Source organism: Drosophila tropicalis, unplaced genomic scaffold, assembly GCF_018151085.1.
Source record: "Drosophila tropicalis isolate 14030-0801.00 unplaced genomic scaffold, ASM1815108v1 contig_593, whole genome shotgun sequence".
In the NCBI taxonomy this organism is placed as follows: Eukaryota; Metazoa; Arthropoda; class Insecta; order Diptera; family Drosophilidae; genus Drosophila; species Drosophila tropicalis.
This window is the reverse complement of record NW_027173070.1, coordinates 1743729-1765115: the sequence shown is the minus strand read 5'-3', so window position 1 is coordinate 1765115 and position 21387 is coordinate 1743729. Positions and strand designations below refer to the sequence as shown.

Here is a 21387-nt window from a genome sequence, read left to right as displayed (position 1 = left end):
GCAAAGATCGTGTGCGCGGAGCAAAAAGCAGAAAACCTTTTGAGAACTTACAAATTTCGTTAATTCTTTCTTCGCCAAAAGAAGTTAGTGTATCTCTCTCTCTCCCTCATTCTGTTTGTGTGTGTGTGTGTAAGTGTGAGTTGATTCAAAATTATTTAAAACAATAAAACCGGCTTTATGCCGTGCCAAAGGGATTGCCTGAGGCTTTGAAATTCCATGATTCATATTGAGACCATTGGTCAGCCAGATCGATCGGTCGATCGACCGATCACTTGGCTTAGGCGGAGGCTGCGGAGTTGGCTGACTCATTCACAATTCAGAGGCAGCCTTAGCCCATATAATAATACCTATCAAAAAGATATAAAGAGTTACCTAACTGAAAAGCAAAAGTGTTGAAATCCATAAAAACCAAGAAAAAAAAAAACCAACCGAAAACCGAAAAAAACCGCAAAAATTGTCGTTGGCAATTAAATATCGTGTTTAAGTTTAATTATATACTATATACACACATTTATATATATGCTTATCTCGGCTGATTTTGTTGGTCGAAATTTACTTGCCATACGGCAGATTGCCTCTGCCTTTGTGTCTGTGTGTGTGCGTGTGTGTGTGTGTGTGTGTAATTTTTTTTGTTAACAATTTTCTTTAATTGTTGTTGTGATTTGATTGAATTACGCAGCAACAGCAAACATGATTTAATTAAAAATGCCAATACCAAAAATATCGCAAAAATGTATGAGTTTATTAGTTGTTGTTCATATTACAATTTCTCCTTCGCCCGCTCCCGACCCTTCCCCTCGCCCACTCGCCCCCTTCTTGGCCATGGGTTTTTTGCTCTATAGATTTTTCATATCATATAACAGTTTGTTTGTATAAAAATGGCAAAAAATATTTTCATATTTTCTGCATTGCCAAAAAAAGGAAAGAAAAAAAAAAACAATTCTTTATATATTTATGTATAAAACTTTTTGCATATTTCTCTTTCTCTCTGTTGGCTTGGCAACAATTTTTACATCAACAACAACAAAAAAATGTATATACATATATGTAGAAATCTATAAATTTCATTTAGGCTTTTCCATTTTGTTGTTGTTCTTTTTGAAATGCAACCAAAATGTTTCTACATAAAACAGTCTCTAAGAATTAATTGCTTTCAGACTGTGTTTTTTTTCGACTTTTAATTACAAATGTTAAATGAAGCTCGACAGAAGATATAGACCCCATTTGATCTGACCATGAAGTTCTTTAGCGCGAGATGCCTTAATGCAAATTTCAACACCCGCCTCAAAGCACTTAAGGCCGATTGGTTCACGTTTAATGGAATTATTAATACCCGAATGATAAATGTTTATGATGGTCATTTACAAGAAGGCCAATGGCAGATTTTCCATAATTAAATTTGAAATTTTCATCTGTCTAAATAAGTAAAATATTTGGGGTCTTGTAGGTCGGAAACTAATGAGGTAAAATGTTCAGGAATTAGTCATAATCGATTACTTTTCAAATACTATTTTAATTTCTATTTCAATTGTCTAATTTGAGTCAATCGAACGTGATCTTTCGTTCATTTATGTATTTCAATAATCAATTTTTGAGATTGAAAGAGTTAAATTACACAAATTACAAATAAAAGTATTTAAACATTTTTTTTTTAAAGGAAATTAAACGATCAATTTTTATTAAAATACCTAATAACCTTAGAAAAATGAATTGAGCTTTTGATTTATAAGAAATTAAAGAGTTTTTGTTGTTGATAGATTCAAATTTAAGTGACTCTATCAATATTTTATATATTAAAATTAAAGATAGTTATTTAAAGTTATAGTTATATTCGTGTTTTGACAAAATTGATCAGCTATTACACAGGCTGACATGATTTTTGCTGATGTTAACTTGAGAAGTGTTCCTAGCTAATTTGGGTACGCTGATTCTGACTGCATACTTGGTTTTTGTCCATCACGTCTAGATTTTGTGAAATCTGGAGATCTGGGGTTGGAAAATAGGCACCCAAAAGTATAATTGTTTTCACATACATATAACTAATAAACAATTTGTAAGACGCAGCAAATTTCCATAATTCTTTAAAATTTAAAAGCAGGAATCACAATTCTTGGTATTCCTATAGCATACTTTTTGGTTGAAATTTTCCTCATTATAGAACCATATCCAGAGTGTAAGATATTATCTATTATAACAAAGAAATAGCTCTTTGATATTTCTTTTCAATCAAGCCTAATATATTAATAGGATAAAATAATAAAAATTTTTAACACAATATTATGCTATTACATGGAATAATATATTGCAAATAAGGTCATTTTGACATTAAATTGTAAAAAGAGCTCAGAGAGAAAGGAATATTTGCTTAAAAAACTTCTTATTAGGAATGTAAAAGAAGATTTATATAAAGCATCAATCGCTTAATTAGGCTTAGAATAAGATTTGATCGAAAAAGGACAAAGATCAGTCAAAGTCAAAGTTTAAATTTAGAATTATTAATGAACAAAGTAATCTAGATTCAAGATTAATTCCAAACATTAAAGTCTTTTACATTCCAAGTTTCATTGCAAAATCGTAAAAGTGATAAAAACAATTGTTATACATTTATCATTCTCCCCCTCTGCCTCACCCCTCTCTGACTCACATACGTTGGGAATATTAACACTTGTGCTGATGCCACGTGAATGAAATTTCAATATGGATCATATATCTCACAGAACAAATGTCACCCCATACACTTGCAAGGGGCATTTAAGTTTTAACGAACTGTCCAATAACCTTTTGTCCGAATGTTAATCCCAATTGAGCCAAATTGTTCTTTATATTGTGTGAATTTTGAAGTTTTATGTTCTTTATATGATGCATTTAACAACAATCAATCATAAACAAACGGTTATGAGGCAATAATTTTTAACATTTATTTACCAATTAATTCTTATCAAATTTCTGGCGTTTATGCGTTTTTTGGCATTTTCAAATTATATGGCCAAAAATGCGATATAAACTCCCAAATGAACGACATGAAGTAGGCTTGACAATTAAAAGGCTGGAAAATGCAATAAACATTTAAGAAAAACTAAACAAGTTTTCTTTTTAAGGTTCAAACCACGAAATAGTTTATGTCGTTATAAATAAAGTAGTTAGAACAGTTTCTTTAGTAACCTTAAAGAATCACTAAATTGAATGAAGAGTTTAGTTAGTCCCCTCAGATTCGTTATATTGAGGTTTCACTGTGTTATCTAATTTGTTTTTAAGTTCTTGAAATACATATTTAGTTTTGTTTTATATTGAATCGACAACTAGAATTGTTTTAAAATGGAAAAACTATTATGTATGACAATGAAAAATACATAATTTTTACTTACTTTTCATAAAAAATTTAATTAAGTTTTTTTAATGCTGAAATCGTAAAATGAACCAAGATTGATAGATAAAGAAAGTTCGGAGTGAAAAGACGACAAAGAATCGCTTAGATTGAATATATTTTAAAATATATAATAAAGATATAGTATTAGTCATAAGTTGGATATAGAAAGAATTGAGAGTCCCCAGAGAATTCTCAGGGAGAATCACGAAACTTCTTAAATGCCCAACTAGACTCTTGAGGCATTTCCACAATTAACTTGCACTTATTTCACTTTTATATCCTCTTATTAAAAATTAATGAAAATTGTAATTTCCATTTCCACCCACAAACATTTGTTATTGAAAGGAAACAGAAGCAGAACAACCAGAAAGGGGAAAAGATAAAGTATTTTGAAAATAGTTTCAAGAAAAACGAAAGAAATGGCGGCCCTAATAAATGTTTCTAAACATTAAATACAAATAGAAAAACCAGCAACAACAAAAATTCAAACAATTAGCAAATATATACGATACTCTACGATACGATATGTTACGATATATATGCATATATAATTTGAACAACAACAAGATTCAAATGCCAGACAGATAGACATTGGCAGCCGCCGTTTTTGCTGTCGAGAACGAGAACAAACCGCCGATGTCTGTACTATATAGCCAGGCCAAGAAGCCAGCAGCGCTGCCGGCAGCGACGTCCACAGCGCTGCCAACGTCAACGTCAGCGGCAACGTCAATGTGGTTGAAAAGATTCTTTCCCATTCGAACAAAATAGACAGAAAAAAACAAGAAAAATAGAAAAGCAAAAAGAAGAAAAAAAAAAAATTCACATAAAAATTTTTCATTTCGGTTTTCGGTTTTTTGCTTTAGTTGAGAGAAAATCGTCGCTTAGTTAACGTCGCCCAAGAACTGGCCCAAAATTCTGGCATTATCTAGACATATATTGAGATATATAAATCAATATATTAATTAACGAGTAAAGCAAAACAAATTAAAAAACAAAATTTAGTGAAAATCAATCAATCAACAACAACAACAGAAATTGTTATAAAGAAATCAATACATTTTTTGTGCAAAATAAAATCAAATATTAACCCTCTCTTTCGCACTCACAATCAACCTCAATCTCATTTCTCTAACTCTTTCTCTTGTCTCTTTCTTATTTTAGCCCCCCTTTTTCCCTTGTACAATCGAAACGAAGTGTGATTTGTGTGTTTAAAGAAAATATATATATGTACATATATGTATATATCTGATCTATATATGACAAGTAAATTAATTTGTGCATAAATCTGTGAAGGTCAACGAAGCAAAATTTTGCAGTGTAAAAACCAAAACCAAAACCAAAATTTCTGGAAATTCGTAACGAGAGCAGAACAAAAAAAAAAAAAAAAAAAACTACAACAAACAATTTTTTTTTTTTTTTGCATATATATTCAACAGTTTTTAGAAACTTTTCAAGGTGAGTTTATTTTTAGTCTCGAAAAAATCTCGACGAACTGCCTGCCAGTTTCCGAAATTTTTTCGTATTTTTTTCGTTGTTGTATCTTAGAATCTAATATCTCTAAGAGAGAGATCTCGAACTGTGTGTGTGTGAGTGTGTATCTGGCAGATACTTTTGAGAAAATGCGAAAGACAAAAACCACAGCCAGAATTATTGTTCGCTTATTGTTGTATCCCATTGTTGTTTCTTACCAACAACAGGCGCCATAATTTTTGTCAAAAAAACAGAAACAGAGACGAACGAACGGGTCTTCTATATAGAAATCAGATATATTAATGTATCTCTAGGTCGTGCCATATGAGATGTATCTATCAGTTGGCAAACTGTACTCTTTTTTTTTTTTTTGTGATTTTATTTTGTTGGCAATTGCGCTTGTTTTTTTCTGCTTGATCTATTTTCGGCGCCTTTTAGACACTCTCGCGATCTTGCTCTCTCGCTCTGTCTCTCTAATACGTAATGCGTTTTCCATTTTCCAATTTGCCAGCAACAAATAGAAGATACTCAGAAGAAACGACGTCGACGACGACGACGACGACGACCACCAGCATCATCAGCATTAGTTCATATGATGTAATGCCAAAATGCTTCAAAAAACACAAAATTCTTCATATTTTGTATATTTATTCACAAAAAAATCTGTTCCTGCGTCAATTTTTGAGATTTGTTGTTGTGGTTCGTTTTTCTCACACTCTTTCTCCATACACTTTCTGTTCTGGTTCCATTCGGGTTTAATGAACTTGTCTACAGTTCTCAATTCATATATGTTTGTATATATGTATGTATGAAGATCTATCCATCAATCATTTTCACCTTTTATCAATAAGTTTTGAACTTTCTTCATCATGGACAAAAACAAATTCGATTTCTGTCATAGAATCGTTTAACCCATTCAATATGATGTCATAAAGGTGTAAAGACTCATTGCTGCAGTTTAATTTTGATTACACTGGGAAAAATGGAACGATAAATATTGGGAAATATATCAAAAGTTAAGCCAAGTTTTATAAAACAATTGAAATTCAGACAGTTCTATCGAAGACGTGCTCCATTTTTGGTTTGCTTCAGAAAGGACCTCATCCTGGTCCATTGAATGTTTAATTTATAAAATTGAAAACTTTTTTGGTTTGTTAAAGATTTTATTTCATTTTTAGGTTCAGTTTGCCATTGTTATGGTGAATCCGTTATTATAATATGTGTTATAAATCCAACACTGGCGACTCTTGCATTCAGGCCTTCCTTTTTTGTGTCCGTAGAATTTCCTTACCCATTTTTTCGTCGTTAGTCCTCTCTTATTTGAAGACGACTTTCTTCTTTCTCTCAACAAGCGATATTTCGAATGGAAATAAGAAATTGTGCAAGCAATGGATCCTTTGTCCTTCTAATATAATAAATTTGAGTATATTGTTCAATTATATAGTAATTTGAGGATATTCCTTTACAATTAGTCCTAGATTAAGTAAGGACTTCTCAACATAAAGAAGGATTCGCTTAGGTCTAGCTCAGATCTGGTTACATCTGGTCTAGATCGAAAATCACTTGGAAAATATCGAAATAATAAACGTAAGAGTCATATTTTCCACTTTCTTTTCAGACATTTCCATACGTTTCTTTCAGTGCACTTTTATAGATTGATCAATAAATAAATATAAACTTAATCATGTTGATAATTTTCAAATTGCCTTCCGTTTTTATAGACACACTCACTGAGGCACTCATTCAGTCAGTCAGTCAGTCAGTCATTGGGCTCGTCATTTGGTTCAAGTGAATGAGTTGCTTTATATTATTAGATACTCAGTCTCTTGGGTGAATGTATTTTTATCAGGGGCGGTAGCCCATTCCTCCCCGAAAGGGGCCAATTCATTATCACTGACTGACTACTGATAGGCCAAAGTGATGTCAGTTTCTGTTTCGAGTCAGAGATTCGGTTTTGTTTTCGCAATAAAAGAAGAAACTATTTGCCAGACAAAGTGGAGTCATAAATTAGGCAAGAATTTTCCACTTTTCACGCTTAAGTAAGGCCGAGTATGTAAATTGGTACAGTGCGTGACAATATTTTACGGCTAACAGGAAGAGAGAAATGGCAAAAATGGATGGTTTCGTTCTGGTCTTTTTTTTTCTGAGCATTTCATTTTAATTAGTGCTAAATGCAAAAAAAAAAAAGGCAAATGTTCTTTATTCTCTCTCATACAAGAAACATAAGCAAACAGAATGTAAAGAAAAAATCATTTCGCAAGAATTTAACCTTCATGAACTGTCATGGTAGATTGCCTCAAACGCCCCTCGTTTGCTGTCTCTGGGTACCCCCTTCTCCCCATCTCCCTCCCCATCACTTCGGCAATGCAATGGCAAGTAAAAATATTTCGCATTTTGCAGTCTGTTTCACTATGTTCGTCTGTTCTCAGGGTTCGTATGTCATTCACAAACTCAAAACAAGACCAAAGACAACAATTAACAAGAAATCTGTTTTTATATAGTATGCATATATGTTGGGGCATACCCAACCCACATATCCATTGTATATATATATATCTATGTATATATTGGCGACCTTAAATTGTTTTCACTTTCGCAACACTTGAAACAAGACTCCAATCCAAATCCAATCTCCATCGCCATCGTCATCTCCCCCCATTCATTCATCAGTATCTGACCTCCACCTCCTCCCCTCCCCCCTCTCTCCCACACTCTTACACAATCTACTCAGACACAGGAGAAACCAATTTGACTAAAAAGTCATCACCACATCACGTCTCTTTGGCAATTACATAACCCAACAATGCGTTTAAAAATAAGTACAAACCAAGAAATACAAAAAAAGTTTAAATAAAATTTTCGCCCACTGAAAAAAAAAGAAGTGCAGAAAAAAATATAAACTTCGTCTTCCCCTCCCCGTCCCGCCTTTTTGACTTGTTCGTCTTCATCTCCATGGGCTTCTTCCGCTGCTGTTGCCTTCTGTCTTAAATGCTGACCAGCCTGTTTGGTTTTGCACCACAAACGTGACTGGCAAACAATTTGGCATACCCTGTAATTGGCAAGCGAAAGGCATAACCCATACGAGAAATCCAAACTGGGTGTTTGATAAATCGACTGAACGAAGTTGAAAACTGAATACATGCAAAAGCCACTCAGTCATTCTTCTCAATGCTTTTCGGATGTTATGTGAATAGAGAATGATAAGAGATTTTCCTAAAAGAAGAAAAGATTTATTCAAACAAATGACCAAAGTTAATAGAGAATAATCGAATCAATTGAATGAAGTTTCGAATTATTCTTACAATTATTTAGTTTTTTTCCTGTGTTTTTGAAAAGGCTAACAATTCTTTCAATTCCTGGTATCACATAAATAATACTAGTCGACTATTACTTATTGAAGAAGCAAAGTCAGACTTACAGTATGTTTTTTATGTATTTGAACAGCCCTCTAGACATATATATAATGATCTAAACAGAGTTTTATTTTGAGAAAAGATATTCGCAAAAGGTTATGACTCTTAATAGTTAAAAAACTTTATGCTAAGTCTGGATAAGATGAATCCAAAAGGACTATTTAAAGGAGTAATAACTAATAAAAACCAGTCTTTCTATGAGTAAGATATAGGAACAAAGGGGAATATACTTATCTTAGAATGGATTTGGTTATTCAAAAAAGAATTAACCAAAAATGAATACACAAAGAACTATGTTTGTTGCTAAGCAAAATCGTTGAAACTAGAACACGAAGAATTTTATATTTGTTTTATTATTAATATGAAAATTATAAATAGATTTATATTTATACATATATGTAGATAATTAAAAATTTGTCTGTTTATTAAATATTTACCTTGGACTCTTAAGGTTAAGCCTATTTTTAACTGAAGGTGTGAGACTAGGAGAAGGTTAATTGCTTCTGTGTCCTTCTTTGGCCCAAGAGTTCAGATCAGAACCTTAAAAAATTTTTACATTTCTTCAATACTTTGACTTCTGCAGATCTAAACGATTCTCATGATAATTTCATTACGATATTGAACTGTTTCACTTTATTTGAAAGTTTAGCTTATTCTCCATATGTCAATAAAAGCATTATAACTTAGAAGTTTTTTAAAGATATATCAGGGAAAATACATAATGACAGCAAAGTTCCTTCAAATATTTATTAGTACTTCAAGAAAAGTTGCACTGAGGATGAATAAAAAATTTAAAAGCAAATTCAATTTGTCTTAAACTTGTTGATTACTTTTACTTTAATCTGGGGTATTATTTGGTCGACCCTTTCGAGTCTATTATCTATTTCTTTGGTTTTCATCGCCTTCAAAAAGAAGCCACAAAAAATAAAATCTCCCTCACCCCATCCGCCTTTCCCTTCCCCCAATAGCAATATCTTTTGAGATTGAGATTGATTCAAGTGGTTTGTCTTTTCCGCAACACGAAAAAAGTGCAAAATAGATATGAACGAACAGAAAGAAGAAGAAATTGATGTATTTTTATCAAATTCCTTTGAAATTTTCTATCATCCGTTATAAGTTTCTTTCGTCTGTGACCTTATTTGAGTTACATTTTCCCATTCAGTTCTGCTCGACCTTCCCACCGCCAGCAATAAGGAATACAAAATATATTATAAATATTTATTTAAACATCAACAACAGCAAAATAGAAAAAGATCAAAAATCTATTTCAATCAACAAAAGTCGTTTGGCTCAGACGTCAATGCCAAAGTCAATGAAAATATCAAATTTACTCAATGAACACAAATTTTTTCTTAACTTAACTTACCCTTGCCAAGGAAACCGAAACAGAAAACACATTATGCATATGATTGGGTGTGTGGGTGGAGGGGGAGGGGATGGGAAGGTCGCTTCTTTAGAACATTTCTTTTTCATCCAATTTGCACACGACTTGCCAAAGACCAAAAAACGAGAGCGGCGATAAAGTTAGAAAATGTTTTTTTAAGCGTAGGCGAAAGTTGTCAAACGAAAGTGAAACAAATATGCCAGCTGCAAATACCAAAAATATCTAAATACTAAAATTATTTAAAATATATTTCAAATGTATGTGAATAATTACCATTAAATAATCCCGCAGAGAAAGTCATTTATCTCTCCGAGTGTGTGTGTGAGGGTGTTTGTAGTTCTTAAAATGCATTTTGCAGTCAGCTTCTCCGATTTCCAAATGACATAAAGAACAGCCGCACTTGACATGAGAAAATTGGGGGAAAATAGTTTTCCGATTGTCTTCTGTCATTGTAAAACATTTGAAAATGTTTCAACAAATTACAGAAAACAAAAGCTTATGGAAAATGTTTAAAAGGGGGCCAATGTGGGAGGAAAACGGCCACGAATTTGGTTGACAAGTGGCACAGTGGAATCGAAGGGAAATTTGGAGTTGAAAACAGAGTTTCAGTTCTGCCTTTTGTCCATCTAATTCTAACTAAAACTAAGAGAAAGCCACTACTTAACTATGTCTAGACGTGAAGTTAATCATCGTAGAGACCAAACCTATTTCCTTTTGGAAAATGCCCTCTTGGTTTGAAACCACTGTGCAGCAATGGCGGCTGCTTTTGAGCATTTTGTCAACCTAATTGCCGGCACTTTGTAAAATGTCAGCAGAAAAGAATTGAGAATCAACAAGTGAACTAAAGTGAAGTGAAATGTGAATAGCAGTCGAAATATATCCCTTACATTTGATAGAGAATTATGGCAAACCATTAGCCAGAAAGAAGAAGCCAGCCAGTCTTTTGCCTCTTTGGAAAACTGTCCACTGTCTCCTGTCCTGTCGATTTCCCATGCCTATCGTTAGGGTCTGTCTTTCTGTTGACTTTATCTATGTTATCCCATCTGGCTGGAACTGGTTGGCTGTCATTTTGCTGCGACATTAACTAGGGACTAAATAGTTAAGCTTTTACCAATTAGCCAGCCAATTGCATTTCGGGGTTAATCGCATTGGCCAAAAAGGTAATTAAAAATAGTTTTCAATTAATTCAATTGAATCTCTGCCTCTCTCTCTCTCTCTCTCTCTCTCTCGAAATAACCAAATCAAACTGGCAAACTGCAAAATGGCAAAAGATAATCTCGGCATAAAAATGAATGCATAAATGAGATTTACTTACAGTGGTTAAAAATGCAGAAAAAAAGTCAAATGCCTGCTAATTGGCTAGTTACAAGGGCTTTTTTGTTAAATTTTAAATTATGCTCTATCAGTGTCCATCAGGGACGGATCTAGAAAACAATTTTGGGGGGTGGTTCCATCAAGAATAGTCCAAATTCTCTAGTTGATCCATACTAGAGAAGAATATGTGAAAATATATCAGGTTTATTTACCATTTTAATCAAATGTTTGTTTATGCCTTTAAATTTTCTACTATTCTTCTATCAAAATTCGCAGAAAGTTAAGGGTGTTCTTAACTTTCTCTCTGTTTATTTGTAGATTTACGTTTTTTACACTTTAGATCCTATTTGAATTTGGACAGCTCATTATACATTCTCTTTCGAATCTATTTCTATATAACTTCGGCTGAAAAATTTAAAAAATGGAGAGTGATGGAAAGAAATAGACTGAAGGACTAGATGCCTTTTGATTCTTGGTATAATTCGACTTTCTTCTTTGAGGGAGTGTTCCTTAAAGAAAATATTTAGAATCCTAGCACTAGGAAGTTAAGTATTTCAAAAGATTTGTACATTGGTGGTCATTATTTGTCACCAATTTTCATAAACTAGTGATAGCACAAAATGCTTGGTGGTCCTCCGTTTTCAGCCTTTTTCTGTCAAAGATCTTCTATTTTCTTAAGGTGTCTCTTGGCCATTCGATTCTCGAAATCTTTGTCTGCTACCACGATGAAATCTTTTATATATCTTCATCTTATGCCCACTTTTTCCTCTACGATATTTCATACTCGAATGTTGAGATTCTCCACATTGTAGTCGATCAACTAAAAATAAAGCTTAATTACCATAAAAGTCGTTTAATGGCCTATTTTTTTTTACTGCTCAGATTACGTTTACTAAAATCCCTGTGTTTGCATTTCCTTTTTTTTTTTAAACGGCTTGTCTACAATTTATTGAGTTTTAAATTTGAGTTTTGGTTAAGCATATTAAATTACCATTATACATGTATATATATCTGATGTGTGTGTGTACTTTTGTGCGGCTAATTAAATAAATGCTCTGATAATTACGCTTTATTAGATCAAACAACTAATATGACATTAACTATGCCATTTTCCACTGCCCCCTCTCACCCTTCGATCCACTGACAGATTTAAAATCAGGGCCTTTTTTTTGTGTTATTCATTCTCGCTAAAGTTTAATTTATGGGATTTGGTTTTTTGATTGTTTTATATTATATTTAATTACATATTTCGTTTATGCAATTTTTTGTTTTTGTATTTTCTTTCGCTCTGTCCCGGGATGGGCAAATAATGAGTTGTTGTTTTTATATATTTATTATGGGTGACAATAGCAACAACAAGAATATAAAAATGCAACTCACTTAAAACACAAAACAACAACAGACAAGCAGAAAAAAATAGTTCATACAAGATACATATATGTAATACACGAGGGCTGTTTGATGAGTATTTGGCCTAGAAAAGAAAATAGGTAATTCCTGACACCATCAGCTCATGAGACTTGGTACTTATCGCACACCCCTCGCAATATATAGATATCGTTTTCCTATATCTACTATAAATTTCATGACTCTTTGCTAAATTTCAGTTTTAGGCAGCTGTATTAAACAATTTCTTTTGTTGTTTATCAATATTTGCTCTTGCTGATGCCAGTGACCATATTATACGATATGTACTATACACATACATATATGTATATATGTATCCAATGTATATATCTTGTTATTGTTTGCTCAGCTCATGCGAAAAAAGTGTTCAAAATGAAAATGAAAAAAACAAAACGGCAAAAAAAATATAAATACATTCTTTAAATGAGCTAAGGCAAAAAGAATTACAAAATAAATGGCCGAGTTGACTTTGTGAATTCTTGGTTCTTAGTACACATTTATATAATCCATTATCAATCCATCAGATGAATAACTTAAGTGAATGAATTTATGAATTTGTCCACTGAAAGAGCAGATGCTTCCAAGACTCAAATCTATTTTCTATCTCTTTGGATTAAGAACTTTATTAGAAGGTTCACTTGTTGGAATTGATCAATATATAAGTGGGTATATAATATTGATAAGTCAATGTTTGTTTACGCAGAATCTCTTATCTTATCTAATCTTTAATTAGCTAACAAAGAGTTTGTTGTTTAGTTAATCATAGATACTTTTAGCAATATTAGTTGGAATTGCCTGAATTTAGTTTCCTCTATAAATTTGTGAGTCACCTGAATGTCATTTCTCCAATATTTTATATGCTAATTTCACTATAGTCATTAAATTGTCAATCTTTGATATTGTATATCGGTAATCTATAATATATATATAAAAGTAAGCTAATAGACAAAGTGATTTATACTGTTAAAGAATATATAAAGAAAATGCATCATTGGCGGTTCAAGGAATACATTTTTTTACAGAAAATATGATATAGAAAGTAAAAATGAATTGTTTTCTAAGAAAAATGAAATGAAAAAAGTGTATTAACATGGATTTTGCAGAGCAAAATGTCCTGATTTCAACCCCTTTTAAATCCGACTTGGGTTAAATACATTTTGGCGACTTAAAAGAAAGATTTGAGGGTCAAAAGGCCTTAAGTCAACCTTATTTTGTTCGTAGGACTGTGTCTACTTTTCATTTTTAAATAATTCGTAAAGAAAACAATTCCTTTATGCAGTCATTAATTAAGAAATTTGATAAATTCACTAAGAATTTTGTAGAGACACAGTTGATGCTATAAAAATTGTTCCCCTGAGACAAATTTTTCAGTTAAACTGAAAAAATTCGACTGAATTTCGCAATTTAGATGAAACCAAACCAACAACTTAATCACTGTCCCATTTAAATTTGAGAGATAATAATTATAATTTCACCGCTGTATATTAAAATTTATATGGATGGCAATCCAAATTGTGCATAAACTAAAGCATGGCCTCTGGGAGGATCTCAAGGGGAGGTTTGGGTGGATGAGAATGCCAAAGTCAATTTGCATATTTTAAATTATATGCAAAATATAATTTAGTTTTTTTTTTTTTTTCATCGATGGGTAAATTTGCAAACCAGAGCGAAAATCATAAAGATTTTTTTTGTGTATGTTTACATATAGCAAAATATTTATAGAAAATAAATTGGACAAATTGGTTAAAATGTATTACATGGGAGTGTGCCGTGTGTGTGTGTGTGTATGTGGTAATGAACTTATACTACAAAGTCAACCCCATGTAATGCAATATAGTTTTTCGATGTCTTTGACATTTTCCATGTGTTTGTTATTTTGCTAAATTGCCACATTCAATGCCATTTCTTTCACTTTGACGACGTTGACAGAGCACTTGAACAGAAAGAGTGAGAGAGATGGGAGAGGGAAGGTGGGGTAACAACAACAATGACAACTTTTGTTGTTGTTTGTTTGTTTATGCCGACAACGACAACGGCGACGAGTAAAAATATTAAAAAAATATTACGTATACGCAGTGGAAACGAAACTTTTTCTTTTTCTACTTCTGTGCCGAGTTCGTTCTTCATTTTTTGCTTCTCTCAAGTGTTTTGATGCACTGACAGTTGCAGGCAGTTGAAAAAAACTTTACTAAAAAGTCGTCGAGCCGTTGAGTTACGCCCATTTAGCACGCGCATTGCATTAGACAGACTGAAGAGCAACAGGGGGGCAATGTTGGCAATGGCAGGCGGGCGGGGGGCGGGCGAAAGTGCCATATCCTGGCGGCCACCACAAGCACGAGTGCACACTCACACACACATGACGTCACGTCACATAACCAGGCTTCAAAGTTGAGTTTTTTGGCTAAACGCGTTGCGAGAAGAAGAAAAAAAAACACACACACACCCAGAAAAAAGAGAGTCAGAAGGGAAGGCAAAAAACGCAGCAGCAGTTTGAAGTGTACGTGAAATTTGCATAAATGCGAAATCAACGCGTTCGCTACTTGGCGCTGCCCCCCAAGGGAGTCAAATCTAGAGCCACATCCAGAGTCAGACCCAGAGAGTCTGAAATCCAGCGAGCCACAGCCAAATGCACTTTGCCACACATTTCTACAGACACATGTTGAAACTTATATACAAACATATGTACAAATGTATGTGTGAGTGTATTTGTTTAGACTGGTTTCTGGTTTTGGGCCATAAAGAGAAAACAATTATTATAGTCTTACGATTATTATTGTGGCCAGGCCACTGAAGGCATAAAGATGATTGCAAATAATGTCTAACATCATTTCTATGGCTAATTGATGACTTTATAAAACGAAGAATAAGTTTAGAAAAGAATTTAATATAAATAGTAAAAAGGGATTCAAGAACCTCTCCTAGAACATCCTTTGAGATATTCTTTAATCCTTCTACGACACATTCAAGTGAATTGCAGAGAAATTTAACTATTTACTTGGAAAAATAGACCACTCTAATGCATATGCTTAGATGTTTTTATATACATATAACATATGTCTAGATATATGTACATATATGTAATCGCTGTGTCTGTGGCTTGTTATTGCTCGTCAGGCTGCTATTTTTCCCTCTTTCCCTCCACTAATTTCTTCTTGGCTCTGCGTCTGTTAGTGGGTGAATGTCGCTTCACTTTTGTTTGGCCCAAAAAGAGTCAGCAGCAACAACAACAAAAAAATGCAACTACAACAACAACAACAGCGTCTTTTCAAGTAGTAGTTTTTGCTTCTTAAGGTTTGCCCACTTGACATCATGGCGAGCTGGAGGAGATTCAAAGTTGTTGGACTCCAACTTGCTTGGTTGCTGCAAGTTGAAGTTCTTTTTTTTGTGCCCTGTGCTCGAGTGCCTTTTTAATGAGCTGTTGCATATGCAGTTTTATTAATGTGTTGAAATGCTCTTCCAACAACAACAGCAACAACAACAAAATGAACAGTCGCCAAGTAGTTGATGTTTGTTTAGGTTCTATAAATAATTCAATTTTTAATTAGTTGGCTCATTGAAGACGTGAATTGAAGCTGTGGCATTGACTCGAAATGCAAATTTTAATTTAATTTCATTTCATTTCTTGTAATCATTATCAGTCTATATTAAGGGAGAGAATGGGATGATTTCTCAGAGTTTCATTAATGTATTTTATGCGTTTGCCTTAAAATGTTTTAAATTTTAATTAACTAATTACCCATTCATGAATGGATTGCTTTTGATTCCTTTTTATACATTTTTCATTCAAATGGAGCAAACTAAATAGTAATAGCTGAACTAGAAAATAGAACAAAATTGTAACTTAGGTTAACTATATTTTGCTCTATATAATGCTGATTCTATTCATTATCTAGACGAAACAAAAAAGTATTTTCGGTGTAGGATTCACATTTATTTAAGAAACTACTAAATTTTCGAATTTTCGACCTTGTCACCCCCTTAAATTTATTTATGATTGTTTTATATCTTCTCTTATATCCTCCATTACTATATATTTAGCAAGTATTCAATATGTAATCAATGTATGTTCGAAGTTGTATACAAAACATCCTCATAGTCTATGAATTAGATGATGTATAACAGATGCCAAGTTTAAACATAATATTTGACTTCCTACGTATTATATTTCTTAAGACCCTGACCTAATTTTTTACATAATTTCATTCAAAAAGTAGACAAACTGTCGCTTCTATGAATAAATGGAATGGAAACTGAACTCTATTAGCTAGGGAATAACTTTACATTTGGAGAAGCGTGCAAAATTGACCAGGCCAAGAAGCGATGAAAAGACTTAAAAATACTTTACAGTTGCCTTGGCATGACATCATCTCGAACATCATCATCAAATTCAGGCCGCTTCTCTTCATCTCTTTGGCCCTTTGTTGGAGGTCTTTTTAACTGCTAATGATTATGGACGATGTGTACCATTGGTGTGTGTGTGTGTGTGTGCTTTACCGAAAATATCAATTTGATGCTACTTTGCCCAGCAAATCGGCTTAAAGAAAATTATATATACATATGATTGTATGTCTGTGTGTGTCTGCGGATTCCCAGCCAAAAATGTTTTACAGAAAATTGAAATTTTGCCTGCATGCAAATTGATTTATTGCCACATGAAACTGCTCAACTGCATGGGTCACATCATGACGAATGTTGGTATAAATAAATTGCAATTTGCCAATCGTACAAAATATATGTACACATATATATACTGTGTATGTGAAACTGATTAGCGATAACTTTTGTTCATTTGTTTTTGTTTTTTGGGGTGTATCAGGAAACGAAACGAGTGCTCTGTGCATGTCCGCTTGGCATAAGCTGACATTCGATTATTAGTCATAAGTCTGATTTCAAATGCCAAAACGGGGACAAGTTGATTATAAATGAACTAGACATATGTGGAGTATGATCAGGGTGGGAATGCAAATAAAAACTGCCAAAGGGGGCTACAAAGTAAAGAAACATTTTTCCTTTTCCTTTCCTTCTTTATCAAAGGTTAATTAGAAATCCTCCTTGAAGACTTGAGATCTTAGGATATTTAGCAATTGGAACTTTCATTTTAAGAGATAACTTGAATATCTGACTAAGTAACTTGATACATTCTTCTCATTCAAAGTTGATGGATTCTGTTTTATTAATGTTAATTCTTTGAAGATCCTTAAGATGATCATTCCAATGTAGTCGTTCTCGAACACTGGTATTTTAAATCAAGCCTTCTATTTGCATAAGGGAATTTTCCAACACTCTGGCTTATTGTTTGAACTTGTTGCCTGCCCCAATTAGCGGTCTCTATTCCGCTCCCCTCAATAATCTACTTGACAAATTGAATGCCGGAAATGCAATATTGTTGTATGATAAGTTGCCTTTTGTTTGCTTTTTTCTAATCTATACCTATTTAGTGCCTTTCTAATCTCATTTACTCCACCTTTGTGTTTCTAGTAATTAGACAATTTGAAAAGCTTTTTAGCCATTTCACTTTGAGGTCTGCTCCTTTGCCTGTTATTGTTTGTACTTGTCCTTTTTGTAAGCTCTTTTTGGCTTTTCGCATTTATTTAATATTTTAATTAAATTATTTCTGTGCATGTGCATGTTACTTGGACTCCGCCTTCACGTCTACCTTTACCTACGTACCAACCTTTTTATCCGGAGGCATACATACGGTATTCAGTTTCGTTTTTTTTTTTTTCGCCTGGTGTCTAATGGGCCAACTTCATGGCGTACAAAGTATTTACATGCAAATGTCGAGGACGATGCCGACAACGTGTTACGGCCCAGCAGTTGGCCCCAAGACCAAGGCTAGTATAAGGATTGAGCTTTAGCTCGAGCTGGAACTGGCTCCAGAGTTTCAGCTCTGGCTCGAGCCATTACCACCCGCACTTAACGTTAATTAAACTGCTGTGTGTGCTAAAATGTCTCTCTCTCTACCATACCATCTCATCGGTGTAAGTGTGTGTGTGTGTGAGAGTGTGTGTATGTTGCCGTGTTCTGATGCCTGTTTTGCTGAAGGAGTTTTGCTGCCAGCTGCTGTCGTTTTAATAGCTTAATGTAGTTACTTCCACTTTGAGTGTCTTCCATGGTACCGAGCACCAGCTAGTGAATGTGTCTTTGCTAATAAAAAACACAACACTCAGCAAAAATTGTTATGCAGCAAACTAAATCAACAGACACGACTCTCACACACACCACACACACATACTCACACACATACACACACAGAGACACGCACATACATAGCGTTGTACAAATTACAAAGCTATGACGACTATAACCGGCAAAAAAATAGGAAAATATATATAGAACGAACCCATGTAAGCCACACTTACAACAGATCCAACACAGAGACAGACCCATCTGCGCTGTGGCCAAGGCTAAAGTGGGTGGGTAGTCCCTCAGCACCCCACCATCACCACTCATTCACTGTCCCTGTGTGTGTGTGTGTGTGTGTGAAAAAAAGGCGATATCTAACAAAGTTTAACTCGTTTTATGTTGCTACCCTGTAAGAGAATTAAGTTGTAACCAGGATACATTTGTATTAGCACAACAAATGGCTACTCTATATACTTATATGTTATAAGTAGAGTCCAGATTTTAATGAAAATATGGATAGCAATATATTTACATACTTTCTTTGATTGGCTTTTCCAATCCCAATATTATAAATTTAAATTAAAATCTTTCTCTACTTTTTTTTTTAAATATTACAGCATTTAGAGAAACAACTATATTAAATCCATTCACATTCTTGATCACTTAAAAAAATTACAGATTTTTCATAAATTAACGGAAAGCTAAAAGGTCTCAAAACAAATCGATAACTCTTATCGATATCAAGAATGTTTGCAGTATTTTGTTAGTATTTTTGGTATTATTTAGTGCTAAAGTGAAGTAAGCGGCAATTCGCAAAGCTTAAAGTGAAAATAAATTATTCTTTGATGAAATAAATAAATAAATGTTTTGTTTTATAAACTGGTAAAGCGCATAAAGTATCAATTTAAAAAAATGCACTTAAAATGTCAATTTACAGAAGGCAGAACAACAATTTCTGGTAGGCCACATCTTTGGCGGCCAAAAGGTAAACAAAAATCAGCTGATTTGCCAAAATTGTCACGATCCAAGGCCAGAGGAGCCCCAAAATGTTACTTAAGAGGTATTCCCTAAGCTGCTATCACTGCTTTTGGGCTCTTTTGCTGGTTTGTGCTGAGGCAGTGTTAACGTTGCCTTTGCCTGCGTGTAACTGCAGTTAGCCCAGAAAGAGGCGGCCAAATATGTTGGCAGTTTGGCACTCGACAGAGCGTTTTTGCATGCGAAAATGCACAGGGACTCGCAGCTGCCGCAGAGATCAAGGCACACTCGGATAGAGATACGAATAGGACTAGGACTAGCATAGAGGAATGTGTTTGGATGTGTGTGTGTGTAAAGTGGGTGTAAGCTGCAAGTGCAGAGTCTGGACTAGTCTGGTTGGTTTGGTTTGGTTTGGTTGCGTTTTTGGTGCAGGATTAGCATGGACATGCCTGAATAATGTCTTTATTAGTGCTACTCTCTGTTCTAGTACGAACCGAATTGTCTAACGCTCACTCGCTACGATGGCTGTTGATTTTGATTTCATTAATTAGGCTAGATACCTGCTGCTACGTGATATCAAGTATACGACATGTTTTCTAATAACATTTTCTTCTCATTATTATTGTTTCTTTGCAGCTTCTCCAGCCCGTCTACATATACATATATAGAAAATGTCCCAACCACAATTGTTGCAAATTAAATTGTCACGTTTCGATGCCCAACCCTGGGGCTTTCGTCTGCAGGGCGGTGTGGACTTTGCCCAACCGCTGTTAGTGCAAAAGGTAAGTGACAGATTTTCCAAACGAAATGGATAGAAAAGGAATAGCTACAAAAAAAAAAAACATACATATATCCATATATATGTAGAAATATTGTGGCCAACAAACAGTTAATTTATTTACGACTCATGTGCAAAAAAGTTTTTTGTACAACAATTTCTCTTTATTTTTTTGGTTTTTGTTTAAAAATAAAATTTTGTTATATAAAAGTATATTTTTTTTTTCGCGCGCGCGGTTTTTGCGCACGTTACTCAAATCAGAGCAAACAAAAAGCCAAAAACCGTTTCTGCTTTTATTTTTCCGAATTTTCCAACAAGTTTCCTTTTTGGCTATTTAATGTGCCCACACACACACACATAGCCACAAATACACACCGATTTATATATAATTCTACATATAGACAGCAGACAAATCCAACAAATTGTTAAACATTTATAAATTATTTCAAATCATTTTACATATTTTTCTGCTAAATCATTTTAGAAAAGTTTTTCTACAACTTGATGAGTGCTTTTTCACCATACCACCTATGTATATACAAATAAATTTATATACATACATATATAAATATAGTTATCAAATATACTTGTAGTCATGGATTTAATTCGTTTCCATGCGGTTTTCAGTTTAGTGCGGCTTTCATATAAATGTCAATATTGAGTGGTTAATGTCCATCATAAAAACTACCACAACAAGAACAAAAAATATTTTTCTGAATTATATTTAATTTTTTACTTGCACACAAAACAGCATATTCAATTGATATGTATGTATCATAATTAAAGCAAAAAGATGATAATCGGATTACCAATTGAGGCACAAATCAATTTTCTATAAATCATAAAATTGAAAAACCTTTGAGAGAAATGAAAAGATTAACAAAAAGATTGCAATGATTCACATAGAATTGAGTTGAATCACTCTCCGTTTGCATTTGAAGATGAAAATCTTTTTATTGTTTGTTATTATTCTATAACAAATGAAAATACCTTAGTTGCTATTTTAATCTTTATTTTTTATCTATTTCCTTTGTAGGTATTAAATCTTTTACACATCCACATAAATAGGTGGGAGTAAAAAAATGGGCTTATAATTTTAAGTCTCATTGTTTGTTATTGAAATGGTTTGAGACATGTGTAAAATGTTAGACTG

At 33.5% G+C, this 21387-nt stretch overlaps 1 protein-coding gene across 1 annotated transcript in view; it reads left to right on the top strand.

Moving 5' to 3' along the window:
* The first annotated feature begins 4222 nt into the window (after positions 1-4222).
* Positions 4223-21387, top strand: part of Zasp52 (Z band alternatively spliced PDZ-motif protein 52) — a 65518-nt gene continuing 48353 nt past the window's right edge. The window contains 3 exon segments of the mRNA XM_068290885.1: positions 4223-4336; positions 4529-4822; positions 20093-20238. Coding sequence (XP_068146986.1) covers positions 20128-20238 — 111 coding nt within the window. The 5' untranslated portion in view covers positions 4223-4336; positions 4529-4822; positions 20093-20127.